The sequence below is a fragment of the Microtus oregoni genome, unplaced genomic scaffold (genome assembly GCF_018167655.1).
Source record: "Microtus oregoni isolate MIOR12 unplaced genomic scaffold, Mior012 000029F_ref0000214, whole genome shotgun sequence".
In the NCBI taxonomy this organism is placed as follows: domain Eukaryota; kingdom Metazoa; phylum Chordata; class Mammalia; order Rodentia; family Cricetidae; genus Microtus; species Microtus oregoni.
In genome coordinates this window covers 29541497-29565183 of record NW_024543088.1, presented here as the reverse complement: position 1 = coordinate 29565183, position 23687 = coordinate 29541497, and the positions used below count along the sequence as shown (strand labels likewise).

General features: G+C 39.6%; 1 protein-coding gene across 4 annotated transcripts in view; it reads right to left on the bottom strand.

Annotated features, from left to right (window-relative positions):
* The window catches only part of Ccdc50 (coiled-coil domain containing 50), a 63911-nt gene extending 40725 nt beyond the window's left edge, over positions 1–23186 (bottom strand). For 2 of the 4 annotated variants that reach the window (XM_041677889.1, XM_041677892.1), the window contains exon 1: positions 22964–23185. In XM_041677889.1, coding sequence (XP_041533823.1) covers positions 22964–23012 — 49 coding nt within the window. In that variant the 5' untranslated portion in view covers positions 23013–23185. Of the gene's footprint in view, positions 1–22963 lie in introns of all 4 variants that reach the window. The other 2 variants (XM_041677890.1, XM_041677891.1) reach the window with 2 other exon arrangements.
* Between the last annotated feature and the right edge of the window lie 501 nt (positions 23187–23687).

Genomic DNA, 23687 nt, shown 5'->3' with positions numbered 1-23687 from the left:
GATTAGAGATACAAACATAAATGCATATATGTATCTATATTATAAATGCCAGCTTCTTGGTTTCTGTACTTTTTAAACTTTTTGTAATGTATTTCTTATATTTCAGATACTTAATTTCAGATTGTTTAAATACCATTTTAAATCCACTCATTTTGATAGTATATATTAGGCACAGAACAGTTCAAAGGATTATCCATCATCTGAATACCATTTCTTTTAAAATATATTTAATCAATGATAACTGGTCTTAAGTCTTTTTACTGCAGAGGCTGAATTGGTATCTACAAAGGATGACTACACTAGAAAAGAAGCCCGTAGAAAGTGTACATGTGCATACACAAAGAGGTATGCTGTCAAACACATGATTAACATGGAATTCCAAATTTACGGAGTTTTCTAATAGCTCCCAAGTATATAATTTCATTCAGAAAGAAATATTATTAGTCTGATGTACAATTCTTTTGTGCCAACTGCGTTGCCATTCAAGGCCTTCCTGAGTTTGCTGCATCACTGCTCTCAAGAAAGCTGAAGCAGTTACAAATGTGGACATCTTCGTAAACCAGAATGGCACTGGAGAAAATACTTCACAGCCAGGTTCAGAAGACAGATGAAACCCCTGATTCTTCTCTGTCCTACTCCATGCGAATTGAGCAATACTGACAGTCCAACTCATCTTAAAGCACACATGGCAAAGCACTGGTGAGGGAACTTAAACACCGCTACTTCTCACACTGCGTCATTGAGTTTCACTCGCCAGGCGTTTTCGTAAACTGCAGTCTTGAGGGCAGGAACTGTGTGGGGGCTATCGCCACACCTTCTCTACACAGTGTATACACCCAGAAAAACTACGGGATGCTGATCAAATGCAAAATGCTGATGATTCTGAGAAAGAGCGCTAACTAGAAGGTACTCCAAGTGAAGCAGCTAATGAAATCAGTATAAGAAAGAGCAGATTATTCTAAACAGAAGAGGAAGAGCTTCCAACCTTCACATAGGCAGAGGGTGATAGGACAACTGAAATGTATGGGAAATGAGAAAGGCAACCCTGCAAAAAGCAGCCACGCCAAACACGTCAAGCACATAGTTCCCTGGGAAGAGCAAGGGGAAAAAATGCCTCATCCAAGGGAGACCTGGTGAAGAGAACAGACTCAGACTCAGAACAAGCCCATAGCATGCACACACTCAAATCCTACTAAAGCAAGTGATGGATCAGCAGTGGAGAAGAACTATTCTGCCACACGGTATGACTTCAAGGTCCATGAGTAGGCACCATCTTGAGATGTGGGGGCCTGAAAACAGAACACACCCAGAAGTCAGGTGTCTAAATAGAACCTGTCACTGCCCCGGAGTGCAATACTGCCCTAAGAAGGCAGTGACAAACTGAAAAGAGCAAACTACAGAAGAAGTGAGAACAGAACCCCGCCTACAGCAAATGTTCTGCCAGGTATACCTCAGGCAGGTTATTACTGTCCGGAACATATAAAGGTGACAAATAATAATTCCAAGAGGCTAGGGTTGTAATCACCAGGTAGAGCACTTGTCTGGCACTTACAAGGCCTTGGATTCTAGCCACTGCACACATCTGTAATCCAAGCACAAGAAATAGAGGTCAGATGATCAAAACAGTTGAGGTCATCTTCTGCCTCACCATAAGTCTGAGAAAATCCTGGGCTACATGAGACCACATCTAAACCCATAAGGCAAAAAAAACCAAAAAAACAAAAAAAGTCAATCAGAACCAGTCAGTAAATGGACCAGTGAACCAGTGAGGTTAACAGATGCCTTTAAAAAGAAATCCAAAGATCTAATAGTTGAAAAATTGTTGAATATTCTTAGCCACCAGGCATGTAAATACAAGTTTTCTGAGATCCCATTTCACCACTAGAATGGCTACCATCAAGAGAACAAATGACAACAAAGGGTGGTGGAGATGGTGAAGCTACAAGAAATAATCCTACATCACCGTGCGAATAGGAACGTAAACTTGTTCATTCACGTTCACTACTGCTCTATTCACAAGAACAAGGAATTAGAGATGTCCATCAACTGATGAGTAGACAATGAAAATGTACATATGCACAATGGCATATTAGTGAACAGTTTAGAAAACAAAATTATTAACTTTGCAGGTAAATGTATGGAGCTAGAAAAATTCATCCTGAGTGAGGTGACCCAGACCCAAAAAGACAAGTATTGTACATTTTCTCTTCTATGTGAATATTAGTTTTTAGGCCTCTGGTAAGCATGATACAATCCTGTAATCACAAAGATTAGGTGTAGAGTAAGGGACCAGGAGGGAAGAAGGGTTCCCGAGGAAAGGGAACTAGCATACTGGAGAGATGCAGTAAGGGTGTGTGACTTGGGTAGGAGGGTCAAGTGGAAAGGGGATGCAGGACAGGGATCAGGAAGAGAACATGAAGGATAATTAACAATAAGGTCATTGGAGGGGTCATATGGAAATGTGCTACTGTAGAAGCTGTCCAATATATACAAGTATATGAAGATATGAATGGAGTCACCAAAGCCCAGGGAAGACAATGCCCCAGCTAGACATCTCTCACCACTAAGTGAAACTTCCAGTGCTAGGAATGGTTATATCAAGTTCAGTCAATGACCACAGGGGAGGGGAAACCGTGATTAGAACAGTATATGAAAAATTGATTCATTAATAAGTAGAATGTAATAGTATATGTATAGCCACTAAGAATATTAGTGGTGAAGCCTCAGAAAAAAAACACAGAACTGCCATATGACACAGTTATATCACTCCTGTGTATAAAACCAAAGAACTCTAAGTTAACATGTAAAGATGGATTTCAAAGTAAAGTTAAAACCAATTTAAAAAAAGACAAAAGCAAAACACAAAATTGTTTAGGAGCTCCTCAAGTTCAGTGTCCTGATGTATAGAAATGTAGGAATCATAGCAAGTGTAGTGAGCTTTGTATACTAGCACACATCGGACACTGCCTATGTCCCAATTCTCCCTACAATAATTGTAGTGCTTTCCAAACACATAATTACAGAACTACTTCTTATGCAAATAGCACCCCACCCATCCTCTTCTTGACAGTCAGTCACAAAGAAGAAACTTTATTCCTCTATCAACAACTCTAAAAAGTTTACTATCAGTGATTAAAATTCCAGTCCAAAGAAAGCAAATGGAAAGTCTTAAAATAGTATTTTTAAAATGTTTTCTTATCCATTAATAGTAACAGATTATGACCACCTCAGTTTTCCTTCAAGAGAGAAAGAAATTAGTCTGTATTTTACATAAAATTTTATGGTTGGGGAGGTTACTGCAACATGAGGTAATGTATTAAAGGGTTGCAGCATTAGAAAGGTTGAGAACCAATGGTCTAAGAGATAATATCATATGTGTATGTATGTATATATGCATGTATATATGAATGTATGTCTGCACACACACACACATACACACTGGTACAAACAGAACCCAACAGTGATCTTGGAGAGCCTTACAGAATACTTTGATTACAGCAGAAATATCTGACCTTTTAACTTGAGTTGATTTTTAGAATGTTCCAAAAAGAGAAAGCATAAAAATCTTAGTAATATACTGTAAGATTACAATGTAACTGAAATTCTTTACCATTTGGAACATTTCTATTTACCAATTATTTTCCATAAAGGGGATACTACAATCCTTTCAAGTAATTTTATAGTAAGATGTATTTTTATACATACATAATAAGATATGTTTTTACTGTAATTTAAATATCCAAATTAAATATCTAACCATAAGGCAACAAATACTCATTAAAAATATCAGGCTCAGCATAAGGTTTTATTGATTCAATATATACTGTTCCATTAGAGCTTTTGTGTTTTATGAAAAATACAAATAAAAATAAAATTTACATAAATTTCTGAAGCAGCAATGGTAAAGTACTAAAATTATTTCATTCTTATCAGAAAATTAAAGCCGATTCTTCACTTGGAAAAACTATTAGCATAAACTATACAAGTAAATTCATGTTAGAACTTAAATAAAGGCACAGAATTATAGAATGGAAAGATAATATGCATGGATTTAAACATGTGCACACACGAGTGCACACACAACACATAGACAACACAGACACACACAAGATATACACAGACACAAATACACAGATTTGACTCTCTCTCACACACAAATCTCTCTCTCTCTCTCTCAAACACACACACATACACACACACACACACACACACACACTCACTCACTAACACCACACACAAGGTTAAGCATAGGAGAGATATTTTTAAACATTTTTACTATTATGAAATTTATCAAAGTAAATTTCTGCTTTGGATTTTTTTTTTCCCCTCCAAATTCAAAGCTAAGTGTAAAACCAGTAACTTAAACCACTTACTTGGTAAGCAGGACTTAGCTAACCACATATGCAGCAGATTATAGGCCAGCAGTTCTGAAAATGCTGAGATGATACAAGTCATCAAATCAGAAGTACTACTTTAATATCATAAGCCATCTACTTCATTATCAAGACCACAGAGAAAATGGGTAAGAAACTAAAAGAGAAAAACGCTGAGTCAGTAATTTCCATCTGATGGAAAATGACCAGGGCTCAGAGAAGCAGGAAAAACTCTGGGGGAAGCAGCCCAGAGATAGAAGAATTCTTACTCAAACTAGTAACACTTTTTCTAAAACGACAATTTCCAGTAACTTGCCCTTAGAAGTTTAGAAAACACATTCTATAAACTTCGTTTGTTATAAAAAAAAAAAAATGAACCTAAATCTTTTGGCAGGAACAACAATCCAAAAACTACCCTAAGCAAGTTACATTTTAGATCCTGTCTATTCTCAGAAAATGCAGCTGCACAGACTGAGAGCAACACCAAGACTCCAGGAACAACAGCAGCTGGTTTCTCCTGGGAGAGAGTTCAGTCAGAAAATAACCAAAGTGATGGCTGAGTTCTGCCTTCTTAGAGTCTGTCCTGCAGTCATGGCCCCTGTAACACTGCAGTGATGTGTATTCCATACAGCCCAAACAGTCAGACACCAGGTGCAAACCACGGACTGACGGGTCTACTGAAGAGGAATTTATCTCTGACCTAGGGACACAGTATTTTCTCACACTGTATTAGTCACTTGTATCTAGTTCAGCCTGAGTTAACTATAATCAAATTTTAAAACTGAGTTCTCAGTGCCATGACCCATGTTTCCAGTGCTAAACTGTTACATGGGACTAGTGGTACTAAATAGCTATATATAGTATGCTATATATACTATGTATAGAATATAGCATAATTTCATTATCAAGGATGTCTTATTGGGTAACCATGTTCTAGATAATAATTATATCTGGACAGGTGGGACAGCGCTCATTTAGATAAATGGATCACTTGAACCTGGATTAGGCTCCACAACATTAAATGTCTAAAACCAAGACCATCTTTAAGTGTACACATGTGCATAAGTGTGGAGATGTGTGTCAGTATGTGTATATCCAGGTACATGTGAAAGTACACCTGTTTTAATAAATATTTCTAAATCACTTTGCAATTATGAGCAACTAAGGGTCTTTAGCATTGTTAGCCATCAATTCAGTTTCAGATGCTTGAATCCTGAGATCTTTCCTGGTTTTTTTTGTCCCTTAGCTTGGCAGCAGATGGTAGTGTTGGTAACTTAAAGGAGTATACAAAGGAAAAGGGTCATTCTATATTCCTGGGGCCATCACTTTGCAGATATTACCACAAAGTTAAAGTAAACAAGGCCCAAGTAGAAAAAGGAGCAGGCATTCACTGTGGTTAATGGGGTTCACTCAATAACATACCCAAAGACCTTGAAATCAGATTAGCCAATGTGTATACTCATGAATTTCAACATGCCTTGAAAATCAAACTGATCACAACTGAAAAAAGGCATTCTCTTAAATGTTATTGTCTTCCCTGCATTCCTTACATACATTTTATATGGTTGATCTACTTTATAACAATCCAGGAATATTTGAACTTAAAATAACTAAATTATTCTATCATAAAAATTACTAAAATGGAATCACCTCTACTTTAAAATGTCCATTATTTTCAGATCAACATAAAATTTTCTAATCATCTTTATAAAAAGATGGAACTCATATACATTACTGTATGACACTGTGAGGTTCTAGGAGGCATTCAATGAATACACAATGTACATGGAAGCATAAAGGGGTAACAATGACCAGCTCTACAATTCTCTAATTGAATATTCTGATAAGACATAAATGTAAACACGTTTACTCATTTGCAATATGAGAGAAGAGACCACTAATAAGTGCTTAAGTAGTGGAAAGCATTGTTATTTTAAAGGCTTCCATTCTGATAGAGACAGTCTCATGGTCTAGAAAACAAGAGACTATTGTTAGTCATAGGGCATCCTCCAAAGAATATGACATTATATAAGCAATAACAAAAAGGTTTTTTAAAAGCATTTTTCCTCTAAAATTACCCAGTTAATAAGAATCTATTTATCCTACTTTGAGTTCATCTATCTCGAAAGGAACTCCAGATCTGTTTCACTCTCTGAATGCCATTTCCCTGGCAGTCTGCTGGTTTCATATGGTTTGGCGGCTAGTGCTCTGTTTGCCTTAGCCTAGAAAGAAAAGCCACTCATCTCCTTAAACTTCTGTAGAATAAACCTAGTGGTGCTCCTTAAAACCCAAAATATCACATCCAACCCAACTTACCAGGGGAAATTAAAAAAAAAAAAAAAAAAACCTTTTGGGTTGTGGCTTCATAGAACAAGAGAGTTCCCTTAAGTGCTAGCTCCTACAACACTTGTTTATCCTGAGCCAGACTGTACACTCTCAATTTCTCTTCTGGAAGTACATACTTGACTAACATGTTTTCTCCTATTATCATTAATAAATTAAATTCATTAAAAATAAAAAAAACTGATACTAAAAACTTTCAACTTTACTGCAGTTATAGATGATAAAATAAGCAAACAAACAGCACGAGCAAGGAACTCAGGACCGCGAGGGGTGCACCCACACACTGAGACAATGGGGATGTTCTACCGGAAACTCACTAAGGCCAGCTGGCCTGGGTCTGAAAAAGCCTGGGATAAAACCGGACTTGCTCATGTTCTCCCTCCTTCTGCTCCTCATTGGGACTTTGGGAGCTTAGTCCGATGCCCCAGTGTGGGTCTCTGTCTGTATCTCCATCCATTGCTAGATGAAGGTTCTATGGTGATATGCAAGATATTCATCAGTATGGCTATAGGATAGGGTCATTTCAGGTTCCCTATTCTCAGCTGCCCAAGGGGCTAACTGGGGACATTGCCCTGGGCACCTGGGAGCCACTCTGCTGTAGGGCTGATGAAATGGTGGAGTAGGGGAGCTTGCTGCCAGGCCTCCAGCCCCAAGAGGAACCCCGAGGATTCACATGGTAGCTGGGAAAAGGACCAACTTCTCTAAGTCATCTTATGACCTCTACAGGAAACATGTGTGAGGATATGGGTACATGTGCATCCATGTGTGTGTACATATGGACACATACACACAAATAAAAAATAAATTCAAAAACTGTAAAGCGCTTCAGCATGACAAGACAAAGACAATGAAGAGATAGGAAAGTTTTGATGGAAAGATCAGCAATTGTAATTGCTGATCTTTCAAAACTGTCATTATTTGAAGTATGTTATGGATCTCCAAAGAAAAGCTGATCTGAGTATGTTTTAGCATTGCTTTGTGATAAGATTCCTCAAAGTCATGCTATTCAGATTTTCAGCAAGTCCCACACACTTAATTATCTGAAAACTAAATTAACCAGGATTGCCTATCTTTCTTAGTTACTTGTTTCATTGTTTCAATAAAACATTCAAGCAAAAAAGAAAAAAACAAAAACAAAAACAAAAAAACCGGACTCACTGAGCTGAACATAGCAGACAATGAGGACTACTGAGAACTCAAGAACAATGGCAATGGGTTTTTGATCCTACTGCACGTACTGGCTTTGTGGGAGCCTAGGCAGTTTGGATGCTCACCTTACTAGACCTGGATGGAGGTGGGTGGTCCTTGGACTTCCCACAGGGCAGGGAACCCTGATTGCTCTTTGAGCTGATGAGGGAGGGGGACTTGATTGGGGGAGGGGGAGGGAAATGGGAGGCGGTGGTGGGGAAGAGACAGACATCTTTAATAAATAAATAAATTTAAAAAATAAGCAAACAAAATGAAAATATTCCTAAAAAAGCTTCCCATAAAATGTACAATGCACAATTTCACTCCGGTAACTTGGTCAGAATCTACATAAGTTTCCAGTAACCTTGGTGTATGTAAATAATAATTAGGTCAGAAACACGTGAGTAAGTCTTGAGATTCCCACAAGTTTCCTCTGACATATCATCACATCTCAGAATCAAGTCGTGGTTATGGGTAAGAAATGTACCTAGACGATACCCCGACATCTGGGCACCTTGCTAGAATCAAGTAAGTCTCACAATGATGTACGTATCCACACATAGCAGACCTCCTTTCCTCGCTGTCAGTCAAGGAGACTACTTGAAAATTAGATATCCTATTCCAGAAATAAAGTCTATATAGAGACCCTGCAATGATTACAAAGGAGAAACTAGGCTGTGTTTCTCAGTATGACCACAAGACTTCAAGACAAAAAATTAGGAAATGAACAAAGTTCTTTAGAAAGGGATTATGTAAATTGAGTGAGGTTAAATTTTTCTTTTTGTTCTTATTTTGTTTATTTCTTAAGAGAGAAAACCTTATTCATCTAATTGGTATTCAAATTATGTATTAATATTTAAATTTTTGCTATATATATATATATATATATATATATATATATATGGGTGTAGTGTTTCTAGCATGTATACAATACACGCATGTGCCTAAGTAGGCCATGAGGACTTAGGTTCTCTGGGACTGAGTTAAAGACAGCTGTGAGTTGCTGTCCTATGTGGGTGAGAGGAATCTTACCTAGTCCTCTAGGCCCTCTGCTATGCTATCTCTCCAACCCCACATGAGGATTCTTGATAGCTTTCTTTTCTTAACAAAGGCTGGGAAGTCAGCTATTACCATGAAGGAAAAAGCAAAAATCAAAGGTGGATTCCAGTAAGAACGCTAAGATCCAAGGTAAACAGCACAGAGTAGCAACGTGGATATGTTGTGAATTTTGTTTATTATTTCTCAGACAAAACATCAGTTTCAGAGCTACATAGACCAGGAGTCACATATTACTCAGTCATCAGCTAAAAACCTTCAGCAAATTCTTTCATCTCTCTGTTCTCATCTGGGGAACCTCAACCTCATGTTTCTCATCTGGGAAATACAGTTCAGTGGGTGCTAAGTTCAGGTACCAGGAATCTGGTGTGTTATGGAGCAACAAAACTCCACATAAAATGGCAATAAAATGAGCATTTTCATAGGCTAAAAGCATTTTGATGAATACTTGGACAGGCATTTACTCAGATTTAATCATTATATTTTGAATCCATGTAATCCAACACCAGGATATGTACAATTATTTATCTTTATAGCCACAAAATATTTTCTTTAAAATGGGGAGAGAAGTGTTTTATTAAGATAAAATAAATTATACCCATAGGAAGGGTAAAGAAAATACTTGCCATTTAACAAGAAGTAATTCAGTAAAGCCTATTATTAGTGTTGGCATCACCAAAGTTAATAACATCTTATAATTGGTTATTTTCTATTAAGTATCTCTTCTAGACAGGTGTTATTAACCCACTAGTGACTCAGATCTAGGCTTCTAAACTAGAAGGTGCGGTCACTACGGGCCTTTAAAAGTCTGCAGAAATGCTCTCTACTGCTGAGCCATCTCTCCGGCTGCAGGTGTGGATGTTTGATAGTTCTTTATTTTCACTGAAGGCTCAGCTATTACTACGAGGGGAGAGAACAGAACTTCTTTGTAACTAACATCCAACAGGACAGCACATTTCCAAATCAGAGTAAGTCCAAGTGAAGGGGAAGCAGAATATCTAAATGTTTGATTAGTCTCACATTCCAAACTTTCACAGACAAATGTGTAAGATTAACAGAGCAATGAAACATTCTCTATGAAAGTCACATAGTTAGTCTGTGAAGTAGAACAACCATCCAAGCATCACAATTGAAATGCATTAGAATTGCATACTTAGAAGCACAGCCATGCAAAATCCAAGTAACACTTCAAAATGTACAGGAAAAAGTTGTGTGACTAAAGCTAGATGGATTTTCCTAATTTTTGTACTTTTAATTGTTTTATAATGGAAACTTCTTACATAATCTATATACCATTTTGATATCTTTAATTTTAGGAAACATGATATTGTTTAACCAATATGCAGAAATACAATGGCCTTACTGTAACATATAAGCATATCTGCTGCTAGAAAACATCCAGACTTTTAGTGTAAATTCTGCCATCTGACCAACAGTGAATTCTGACAGGCTCCTTCTCACTTAAGAGCCACATACTCGGCACTGTGGAGGAAAATCTACATTAATCCAGGAATTCATCCAAGAGACAGAACTGCAGGAAACAAAGTTTATTCAATAGAATGATACAAATCTGTCCCACTGCAGCCTACATGAAGCTACCCACATATGTTAACTGATGTGCTAACCTTGCCCTGCACCAAATAACTATTTCCACACTACTGCTGTGAAGCTATTTCCAGTAAGCAAAGCAACAAATGTTTGCTTTCCTTCATCAGCGACCCTCCATTAACCATCCTTTGGCAAGCTTCTCCTTCTCCAGCCAGCAGTGCTCACAACGCCTCCACTATCAGTTAAAGGGAGATGGCGTTATCAGTCATCAACTGCAGACTGCACCTTCTGCTCAAAGGTTTCCTGGGGCCAGATGCTCAGTTACACTATGGCTGTCGTCGCAGGGTTTTGAGTGCTGTGACAACCCCCACAGCCAAAAGCAACTGAGGAGGAAAGAGTTTATTTCTTCTTAAAACTCTCAGGTCACTCACAGTCCATCACTGAGGAAGTCAGCACAGGAATCTAAGGCAGGTACCTGGAGGCAGAAATAACTACAGAGGCTATGGAGGAGTGTGGCTTACTGTCTTTGTTCCTAATGGCCTGCTCTGGGGTGGCCCCGCCTACAGTGGGCTGGGCCTTCCCCCACACATCAATCTCTACTTAAGGAAATGCACAACAGGCTTGCTCGAAGACCAATCTGGTGGAGGCATTTTCTTCCTATTTCTTTTTTCTGTTTTTCTTTTTGGGTTCTTAGAGACAGGGTTTCTCTGTATCGCCTATGTTGTCCTGGAATCTGTTCAGTGAACAAGGCTGGCCTAGATCTAAGAGATCTGCCTGCCTCTGCATTCTGAGTGCTGGCATTAAAGATGGACACTCCCTCTGCCCCAGTGATTTTAGCTGGTGTCAAAGTGACATAAAATTAGCCAGCTGCCTGCATCTTGAATCCTGTACAGAAAGTGGCTGCCTTCATCTTGAATCCTGTACAGAAGGTGGCTGCCTGCATCTTGAACAAAAAGAAGACAAGATGTTCATACACCTTTCAAATGCAGAGAATAGACTTCACTCTTATTGTTCTAAAGTGTGCATGATAGTGTGTGTCCATATTTGTGTGTGATCATGTGTGTAAGTGTGTATGCAAGGGTGTTAAAGGTACTTTCGTTTTGTTTTATTTTAGGTTCTGGAACCAAGACAAAAGCTCTACTACTAAACTACACTGTCACTTGTTACATAAAAGATAAGAATTATTTGAAAGAAGGGCTGACAGGCAGGTCAGTAGCACAGTGTTTGCCTAGCATGTCCAAAGGTCCAATCCCATGGTCCAATCTCCTGCACCAAAAATAAATAAGAATTATTTAGAGACTTAAAAAGGCTAATATGTATCTTTAGAAATAGGACATTTTTTTTTTCCTGGTAAGACAGTGAACTAGAAGCCATGTCAGAATGAGTGGCTGATCACTGTTGGGAAACAAAGTGTACAGGAATATTTTCTCTTCATCAGCTGCTTCTCCAGTCCCCAGAATCCATTTGCTCAACGCCCCAAGAAAATTTCTCTTCTGCCAACCTGAAAACTGCTTTACCAAGGGAGCTACCTGTTGCTAGGACTGCAACCAAACACATCACCTCACAGGTGCAGAATCTGGTAAACTCAGATATGCAGTTAATTGCACACTGGGCAAAAGAGCTCTTCAGTGAAATCTACCAAGTAGTGCAAGTGTCAATTTATGAAATGTGTCCACAGTGGCTGCTTCCAGAACCATCGTTGTGCCCCAACAAGGATGACAAAACCTGGGGAAGCAAACACATGCTCTGAACAACGTTTTAGGCAACACACAGCTATCCTGCCTGATGGCCCTGCAGAGTCATATCAGTCAGCTATCTCAAACTCACAGCTGTGTCAAGGAGTTCCAAATGAAAACCAAACACAGAAAAAGAGCTGGATTCCAAAAGAGACAAGTATAGGACTGGGAAAAAAATTGCATAGGGTAAAACTCTGACAAGAAAGCAAAAGGAATACATGTTCCTCTTGTAACCCATGCAACTTTTTCTAGGGCCCATCATGTACGGGACGAAAATAAAATCTCTACAAATCCATAAATAATGAAGTAATGTCATGTATTCTATCTGACCACGATGAGATAAGACTAGAAACTTCAGGAAATATACTCCCATGGAAACTAAACAAAACACTGGAATGATGAACGGTACACTGAAGAATCAAGAAAGAATTTTATAAAAGTCCTAGAATTAAATAACCTGGTAATGAATCTTAAGTCATTAAAATAACAAAAACAAATCAATCCCAAAAGCAGTAGACAGGCAGAAATAATGAAGATACAGTTGGAAATTATGAAATAGAGATGACATAAACGATAAAAAGAACCAATGGATCAGAGCTGGATCTTTGAAAAGATAACACTGACAAAGGCTTACACAAACCAACCAAAAGAAAGAAAGAGAGAAGGCATAAACTAGAAAAATTAAGAATAAAACAGGAAAAATTAAAAAACACCAAAAAGTATCAAAAATCATGATAACATAGTTTAAAACATTTCACTAAACTGAAAAACTTAAAGGAAATGGGTGGAGATCTATGGAAACTAAACCAAGATGAAGTGAATTATTTACAAGCAATGAGGTAAAAGCAGTAATAAAACTCTCCCTACCACACAAAGCCCAGGTCTAGATTAATTCAGTACAGAATTCTACTAGACCTTTGAAAAAAAACTGATATCAATACTCCAAAATTTATTCTTTAAAATAGAAATGGAGGCACACTTCCAAACGCTTTTAGAAAGCCAGTATCACCCCATACCAACTTCATAAACAATTATAACACAATCTCTCTAATCAACAAAGATGCAGTCACAATCCAGACATACCCACAGATCAAAGAACCCAGATATAAGAACACACACCTGTAGTAATAAAACACACCCACACACACTGAAGAGGAGACGCAAATGATGCAGGGGAAACTGAGTAGCTACATGTAGACAGAGGAAGCTTGATCCTAATGTTTCACCCTGCAAGAAGATGAGCACACCTGGTTACTCTAATGGACGTCTACCCTGCATGCATATTTGACTCTTATTAAAAGGGTAGAAGGCTTATCAGTTGTGAGCTATTGCAAAGGACTCGAGTTCAGTTCTCAGCACCCACACCAGGAGACTCCTAACACCATAACTCCAGTTCTAGAAACACCGGAGGCCTCTGACCTCCAAGGAACCCACATGCATGTTACCTCACCCACACACTGATGCACACATATACACAGAACCAAAAGTAATAAAAATAAGGAAGAAGAGAAAAGGAGACATGAGGAGGAAGACATGAGGTTGGGAGCGAATGTGATAGAGCAGAGGGTCTGAAAAGAGCTGGAAGAGAAGTGGATATGATCAAAATATACTGTATTCATGTAAGAAATTCTCAGATAAACTTAGAGCATTTGTGTGTTTAAAGGAGTGCTGATTTTACCTTTTCCACTTAAACTGAATGAGATCATTCTAAAGTACAAATTAAACATAACTAAAGCGAAAACCTTTGAGCTACTTTGATTATGATTTTTCCCCTTCTTTTCATCATTAAACCATTACAAACTTACAAACTGCACATAATTTTTTTATCTAAAACTTTCAGAATTGTTTGCTATTATCTCCCTTTATTTTTAAAAAACTGGTCTGTTAAACTTGAATGCTATTTGTTAATGTCCTTTATCTAAAAATCAACTAAAGGAGGAAAGAGCACACATGAGAACTCAGAGTTAAATGCAGCACCATCTAAAACTGTATTTTCTGTGTCCTCAACAAAGCTGGCACAGAAATTCCTGAATAATGTATGTATTTTACCAGGGTCTCACAAAACTAGCATCAACCTTTAAACAGATTAGACTATTCCCTGCAACAAACCCAAATACAAAACTCCTTTAGATATCTCAGAGATGAGAGAATTCATATAAGGAAAGTAAACATGACTTAACCCTCGTCCCACCACTACCCAAGTGAGCTCATGAAAGGATGCTAGGTCGTACCCTAGCAGCATTTCAATTACCCCAGATCATCCTGTGTGGGAAACACAGTTTTCCAGAGAACTATCTAATAGACAAAACTCTAAAATCTAGTCTGCTTGTGGCCTAGTCAACAGAAAGTAGACTGTTCAGAGAATGGGGCAGGCTGGTCTAGGAATAGGTACTTTAAAGGGAGCTCAGGAGACACATGGGAAAGAGGTAGCTCAGGCTTACAGAGAATCACTTCTCGTGCTAAGCTACGTAGGCCAGGTGTTACGAATGAAGAAAGCCTCCATCTGCATAGTGAAGACATAAACTCCAAGCAGAAGGCAGAGGTTAGGGCTCACAGAGACAATGCTGGCAAGAGTAGAAAGCAAGCAGCCAGCAGCATCACCAGATGGAAAGTCCCACCGCACTGGTACTGAATGCATGAAGCCTCAATCATGTCTAATGTATTTTATAGTGTACACTTTATGTTTATTTCAAAATAAATCATGACCCTCAAGACAGTCGTGATTTCCTTCAGGTTTGACCAGCCAATGAAGCTTTGCATTTACACAGCCAAAAAGGATCTAACAAGGATCCCACCCAATCATCAAACCCCTGGTCTTTCAACAATGCTGCTTTCTGTCACCAGCTTTCAATCATCAACCCTACAAAGCTAAAAACAACAAAACGTACTCATGGCTCACCGTTCCAACCAGGATGGGTGATGACAACCTTGATCCGGAATGCCTGACAAGAGAGGTTGCTATAAGCCACCTGGAAAGCAAGGGAATAGGCAGCATGCATGGATCCAGCAGCCTTAGGTGCTGGAACCCCTAGAGCAAGGGATGGATGATAGGACAGCACGGCAGCCTCGGAGGAAGGAGCAACCTAGAGCCATTGGCCTTTAGAGTCACCAACCAAAAGTAGAGTGTTAAGTGCAGGAAGGTACTGTTCAGGTAACCAAAAGAGAAACATAAACCAACGCAGCCACAAAACCTTTGACCTATAATCTGTCCTTTCTGCAAAGTATGCTAGGCCAAGGACGGCACAAAACTGGTGGTAGGAGTAGGCACTAATGTCTGATTTGATTTAAGGCCTACTCTACAAGACAGAACCCATGCCCAATACTTCTATGGTAACCAAAAAGACTGCCCAAAGATGTAGGATAAAACCAAACACTACAGGTACAGGTCTTAAAAAAAAAAAAAAGCATCACAAAAATGACAGTGACATTCTGAAACAATTCCTAATGATATTCTGCTATATTGTTCAGTCATCATCAGAGAAGCTTCCTCCAACAGCAAATGGAAACAGATGCAGAGACCCATGGCTAGATATTAAGCAGAGAGTGAGAAAGACATTGAAACACATAGTTCTAATTGGGATATCTCTATCAAATCCCTCCACTCAGAACTCAGGGAACCACAAAGAAAAGGAGGCAGAAAGTATGTAAGAGCCAGAGGAGTTGGAGAACAAGAAGAACAAGGCCCACCGAGTAAACTAAGCAACGCACACATGAACTCAGAGACTGGAGCAGCAAGCACAGGACCTACCTACATTTGCACCAGGTCCTCTGCATACATAGTAAAGCTTTTAGCTTTATTTTGTATTTTTAATTTATTATTTATTATGGATCTCCAGAGTGTGAGAATGAGTGTGTATCTCCTTCTTGTGCCTGCTCTTGGGACTCTTTTCCTCCTCTCAGTTTGCCAAGTCCAACTTCAAAATGATGATATTGCTTTATCTAACTATATTTTAATCTGCCATGTTTGGTTGGTGTTTCTCAGAAGCCTGTTCTTTTCTAACGAGAAAGAGAAAGGAGGTGGGCCTGGAAGACAGGAGAGGTAGGCAAGGGCTGGGAGGAGGAGAAGGGGAAACTATAATCAGAATATATTAGGAAAGAATCTATTTTCAATAAAAGGAAAGAACAACAACAAAAGAATGGGTTACACATACAATACAGAACAGTTTAAAATTATGAAGCCAGACAGCAGACATCTGGGGAAACAAAAGAAGCAGACCCCAACATAGAATCCAGCTATCACTGACAAAACAAGAAACGTTTTGTAGGCAGAGCCAGAATGTGACCTATAAATGAAGACAATGACACTTTCTAAAAGAGCTGCTAGCCCAGATGTGAGCACAAATGGGAACTACAAATGGGAACAAGCAGAGCCTTAATTGAGTCCTTTCTCCATCTTTCTCTACTTCATTTCCCAGTGTCCTCAAAGTTGGAGAATGTGATTCTTAAAGTAAATTGTGAGTTCCTCTAAAGTAAGGAAACAAGACTGAGTAAGCTGTGAACACAAAGACAGAGGAAAGGGCAGCACAGACTGATGCTGTTCACACTTTACCATATGCATGGTTAGAGCAAACCGAGGAACATTAACCCCAGCTTGAAGACTCCTTAAAAAAGACAAAGCAAAAAGCCCAGTGGTGACCTCACTAGCTATCTGTCGTATCTGTCACTAAGGAGCTTCCTGGGGATTACAAACATCCATCAGATATAAAGCTTAAAGCTTTCAAGGTTTAGTGGCACATTGGTCTCGGTACACTTCTGACTGAGTCTCTGAAGTAGCACTTCATCTATGCAAATACACATAAGAGACTGTGAAGACAGCCAATTACTCAAGCAATAAGCTGAAAAAAAAAATGAGAAGCTTATTTTAAAAGTTGGATCTCTTGGGACGAAGACAGCCAATTACTCAAGCAATAAGCTAAAAAAAAGAAACTTATTTTAAAAGTTGGGTCTCTTGGGACTAGCTACTAGGTTTGAGGCTCAGTGGTAGAATGTTTGCTATCAAAGTAAAATGACACTAGTAACTGAAATATCACAATATTTATCTTAGGCAAGTTCCACTGAGCAAAATTTAAAAGTTATCTTTTGTTTGTGATTGATGAGGTACGAGACAGCAACATTTAAAAAGTTTACATAGAGGTATTTAATAATGTTGTGTACAATGCTGTGATATTAGACAAAGATTTAAAACTGACTTCATTTGTAAATTGGATGTCTTAAAGATGCATGTATAGAGAATTGTCCAAGCTCAATAAGAAGTCTAATTACAAAAATCAGCAAACTTTTAAATAGACTCTACAGCTCTTCATAGCCATATACTAAGGAGAATGATATTTCATCCTATATAAATCATAACTCAATAAATTCTACTGAAGGAAAAGAAAGAAGAGGAAGTACTATGTAAACAAGTACTGTGTAAAAAGTAAGGTTTTCGTGACACTATGCTCACCAGCTACCTGGTGTACACACCTTCATGTTTGTGTGAATGTGTTTTAAATGAAATTGTCTCAAAAAGAACAGTTCTTATTTGTCACCTTTAAAAAAAATAGTATCTGAGCACTCCTTTATAGTAGTTTCTTATTTCAAACATCTGAATATAAAACCAATTACCCTTTGTAGGTCATATCAAAGATCTAGGTGTCCTAACAGTCTATTTATGAAGCAAGGACATCTTTAAATGTGTCACCAGTTAAAAAAAAAAAATCCTTCATCTAATGGCACTAACAGTCCTTTTGGTCACTGAAGCAAAATTCATTTATCTGGAAAATGTACACAGGAAGGAAAGAAAAACTAGGAACCATGATTTCTCTTGAGTTTACTTCCCTAAGAAGTTTAATTTTAGACAGCTTATATCCTTAAACATTAACCCTTTCATGAAAGCTAAGTATACAAGAAAAACAAGCATTTTTTTTCCAAGTAGAAAAACACTGAGGCAGGAGTGTGACTTCCAGGAATCCATGGAATAAGTTATTTGCTCAAACAAGAGAGTTAAAAACAAAAACAAACAAAAAAAAATGTTTAGCTAAAAAAAATAAAGCCCATGAAGCATCATGGAAAATATTATTCCCAAAGTAACTCCTCAGAAAAATCCCTGAGACAGTCTTACTATTCATGATTCTCACTCTACTCTTAAACACACTAATAGTACATGAAGCACTTCAGAAGTTATACTTACATATCCACACAGCAATTGGAAGAAAAGGGGGGAGGGAAAGACGAAAAGGGGACAGGAAAGGAGGGAAGACTGAACCAGCAACAAATCCCACTAAGAACCTCACTTGTAGCTGGGCAGTGGTGGTGCACGCCTTTAATTCCAGCACTAGGGAGGCAGAGGCAGGATGATCTCTGTGAGTTCCTGGCCAGCCTGGTCTACAAGAGCTAGTTCCAGAACACACTTCAAAGCTACAGAGAAACCCTGCCTTAAAAAACCAAAACCAAACAAACAAAAAAAGAAAACAAAACCTCACTTTAGCACGATGCCCATCTGTGCTCCCTGCATTTTCATAATAAAAAGGAATACTCTGACAACAGAAATAGTTTGTAGTGTTTTCTACTCTATCTTTTTAAAAATGGCAGTGAACTTCACATTTTCTAAATGGCAATTATACTCTCTTTACATGAGGATTGTGGGGTTTGTGTGTGTGCGTGTGTTTGTTGTTTTCTACTTAAAAACAACTTGTCCATTTGGGGGAAATGCACTTATTATTTCAAGAAACTATTACTTACCTGCACAGTACAATAAAGGGACAGGCTTTTACCTCTTTGAGCTAGAGGTACTTTTAGAACACATATGATGATAAAAGTGTACAAGTTTGTTTTGGTTCTGACAAAGTGTCTCTTATGTGTAGCTCAAGATTGCCTCAGATTTATAATCCCCCTGCTAGTTGAGATTACAAGCACAGCACAAACAGTTAAATCTGAGGGTTCTTTAGAACAACTCCACACATTATAAATTGCAGTCCAGATCTCAGCCATTTAGCCCAAGGCATTTGTATTATGCAGCTACCCTCATACCTTATATGGTAATGAGAAGACTGTTTTAGAAAATCTGTATCTAGAGACTAGAGATGGCTCAGAGGTTAAAAGCACTGAGTGTCCTTCCAGCTGCCTTGTATTCAATTTCTAGAACCCACATGTAATGCCACCTTATAACCACCTGTAATGCCAGTTCCAGGTGTTGTAACACCACCTCCTGTGCTCCACAGCCACCAAACACCCGCATAGTGCAGACATACGTGCAGTCTAAACACCCAAATATTAAAGTTAAAAAAAATTATTTTTGTAAAAATCTGTCTATACAGTTCCCTAATTGTATCACACCACTTTGTACTTTAAGAAAATAATGATTTTAGTATATTTTTATTACAGTATTATTTTCAAAGCTAGAATATAAAACCAGAAATTTCTTCTTTTGTATGTCTTACATGTTTATCAGATGAATTCTACTTACAAGATATATATTCACATAAATATGTGTGTATGTAGATGTGTGTCCTTATAAACTCAATGATGGCATTACTGGTATGTGCTAGAATTAAAAGGAACTATGTCTTTAAAAGCATATAGTCTGAGAAGGAATCTAAAAGAGTTATGGTATAGACAGAATTCTAAACCAGACAGGGACATGTAAAATATGTGCATTCACTCAGTTACTCACTCATTCACATATTCATATATTACCTGTATAATTTCTGGCTCCATGAAAGCCATGAACGTAGATGTGGAGAATATAGTGAGGTAAATAAAATATTTCAAAGAGTCTTAATCAGAATCTCATTAAAATCATCACAATCTGCTGTGGAAATTTGAAGAAAAGGAAAGGAAAACTTTCTCTGCAACCAGACAAATGCTGATACCACATCAGCTGCCCAGAGGGCAGGCATTAAGTGTTGGATCTCTGGAGCTACTAGGTAATTTACTGGGGCAAGCATTATTTTATCTTCCCCTTGAAGTTCTGAAGTTACAGTATTAATTTACCCCACTGTGCCACCTGGGAGTCTCAGACTGAAAATCAACCAGCATTTTCTAGGTATGACTATTTGTATAGCTATTTCTAAAACTATATAGAATTTTATCTTTTATTATAAAAATAATTGACTTGAAAACAGGGCCTATACTCTAAAAACAAGTCACTCCTGTGTGCAATGATTTTAAATGTCAGCCATGCTGCTACCTGCAGGCACACAATGGGGTGGAGGGTGCAGATTATTAAAGCTGTGGCAAATGATCAGCCTTGCCATCTAAACAAGAGGAACACAAAACCAGATTTGGCAGACCACTAAAAGAAAAGACACATTTTCCATCACAAAAGCAGATGGATGTTCCAAATATACGTTGACTATGAGATAGGAGTGTATGGACATTTAAATGACTTAACTCTGTTCACCTGTATAAACTCTGTCGTCCTTGTTTCCTAATTCGCTTTTGAAAGAGTATGAACATCCCGACTGTGTGTGTGTAAAGGGCCTGACGGAAGAGGCAAACATTACATGTTAACCTAGGAAATAATTCATGTAAGTATTATGGGACCCTGATATCTGTTCTTGATACATCCGTTTCAAAGTGTTCTACGTTCTCTTAGAGAAAGGACAGTAAGAAAAGGCCACATTTACATCTTGCCAGACTCCACTGGAACCACCCCATGACATCAGATGTAAATGTACATAAATAAAGCCACCAAGGTTTAAAATCCAAAGAAAAGTGGAAAACACAGAGACAGATATCTTTTTAATGACATTCAAAAACCTGAGCCAAAATATTAAGCAAAGTGCAACTAAGACCCTTGGAGTTTTAGGACTCTGCTCCACCGTGGGCACCGTCGGGTTCTCTTTAATTAGGGGGAAGATATTGTTGGGTGGTAACTGGGCCATAATTAAGCATTATATGAGAGAAAGACACAAGTTATTAGACTTGAATACCTCACAGATCAAAATCTCCCCACTGTGGGGGTGCTCCTAATAAACCTACCTGTCCTTTGATGATCTTAGAAGCAGAGAAGCCAGGTCTTGCCAAGGAAAGAGACTCCAACAGCTTCCGACCCTTCAAAGTGAACTAGTATCAAATTCTAATCTAACAAGGGCATCTGAAGGGAGCCCCACTATATTTTCTTATCAGTTTATCGGAGTATGTAAACAGGAATGCCAAGCATGTTCTCCAAAATGAAAACCAATTTGAATGTACCCAGACTCTTGGTGTTTGGGAATGGGAAACAGTTTTAGATGGCAAGTGTGAACTCAGACACTAGCAGGACTTAGGCCTGTCTTGGTAAGAAATCAGAAGACCTCAGGCTTACAAAACATCACAAACATAAAGTGCTTGCCAGGTCACTGACACAAGATGGACGGTTGGGGAAGGGGGACGCACAGCACCAGGGGGCTGAAGCTTTGTGTGTCAGGCTTTGTTTGAACTCCAAGTCTCACTCTCGGCCACACCCACAAACAATGAGAGTACTAACAAGGCTTTCTCCTCAGCCAGAAAACCAGCCAACACACAGGTACACAAAACCCATATCTAAAAGCAGGAGACAGCCTGGAAGAGACAAACTCTACAACAGGTCTCCTGGTAGAGAACCAGTTTGCCTTCCCCATCGTTCAGCTTCTTAGCCTCGGTGAACTAAAAAAATAAAAATAAATTAAAAAAAAAACAACAAAACATAATAACCAAAGTCAAGCCAGTAACCTAAATGATGGAAAAATGCTAACACCAAAAGCTTAGCCTGAGGACATTATTACCCTTTAGAAACAAAGGACTAGATCCAAACCAGCTACAATTAGAACTATGGGCCACCGAGCTCCCTTTAACTGCAGGGCAGAGGCAGCCAAGCAGTCACTAAGAGGCTTGGGATTTCTAGGTTGGCCTGAGCAAGACCATTTGCGTCACATCAAGTTAGCAAGGAAACCTAAAGTCCGAAAGAAAGCAAATTCCTTAGTTTTCATTTCCACACTCCCCAGGGTTGGCCACAGGTCCCAGAAGAAACCAATGGGATCCACAACAAAGGCCCAGCGAACTTCTGCCTTTACCATAGCACACTTAAACATTCTGGGATTTGACATGCTTAAGTCTGGAACTTCCTAAGACTGGAGAGCCAACGACTGAAGTTAAGATGAGCCAGTAACCAAAACAATTTTTTAAAAATGTTAGGCCCGAGGGCATGTGATGAAGGCTTTCTGCAGTGCTCGGCCTGGCCAAGACTAGGCAATCTTATTTTCCTGGACTTCAATGTGGAAGTCATGAAAAATGAGGGTCACGAGACTCCCCACCCTTTCCATTCTGGTCTTTATTAAAAAAGAAGGGAGAGGGTGATGCTTACGGGGACTTGGGGTCCATTCATTTAAGGCAATGCCAAGCTTACAACCCTTTGGAAGGTGAGAAAGAGCCAGCCAGACACTGGTAGAAGGGAGAAGGGAGGAGAATAAAACAGGGGAGAAGGAAGGAGGGAGGAAGTAGAGGACAGAAAGGAGGGAGAAGAGAGAAGCAGAAAGAGCAGAAGGAGAGGGTCATGTTTCAAAACAAAGGCTCCATTCCGAACGTCCCCTGGCCCTGGCCAGGCTGGCTGGGCTGTGGTTTCTACCACACTAAGCGTCCATTGGACAGAACCGGGCCGCGGTCCCGGCCGTGGAACCTCCCGCAGCCTCTGGCGGCCCAGGCCAGGTCTCCGAACGCGTGGCCGGCCCCGCGCCCCACGCAGCCCCGCTCCCCGGGACCCGTGATCGAAGCCCGGCCTACCTTCCTTCACGCCCGGCAGCTTGGACTGATCCACACTCACGTCGGCCATGGCGCCTGCTCGGCTTCGGGCGGGCGCACGGAGGAGACCTCGGCGCACGCACGCCCACCCCGCGGGCCGGCCGCAGCCACCCGCGCACCCGGGCCCGCTCGACGCCCAAATTCCCCCCGGGCCGGAAATGCACCGTTGTCCAGTACGGAGGGAGAGAGGAGACAGAAAGGTGGCGGCGGCAGCGGTGGCGGCGGCTGGGGGCGGGAGCTGTAGGGCTGCACCGCACGCACGGGCGTGCGAGCCAGACAACCTCCTCCTCCTCGCTTTTGTGGCTGCCGCGCCCAGACCTGGCCACAGATCTGTGTCCTGGAGGAAGGGACCGACGGCTGCACCTGCCAGCCCGACCTGATAGGACCTGTCTAAGAACCTTTCTGAGATTGAGACTTCTGTAAAGTGATTACTGAGTGCCAAGCAGGCTCTCTTGTATCCAGGGTTGGAGCATATATATGTATTTATGGACCTTTAACAGGGGGAACAACACATTGAATTAAAGCACACCGAATTAATAAAATTCTGGGCCCTTCTGGAAAAAGAGTGTTCACAAGCAGCCGGGAGAAGTCAGTCATAGTCGTTCAGTAATAACCAATCCATGTCTACCAAATCTAATGTGCGGTATTGGGGTGGAGAGATTATGACAGAGACTTGTATCTGGCTTCCCACCTTGCCAACATGCCA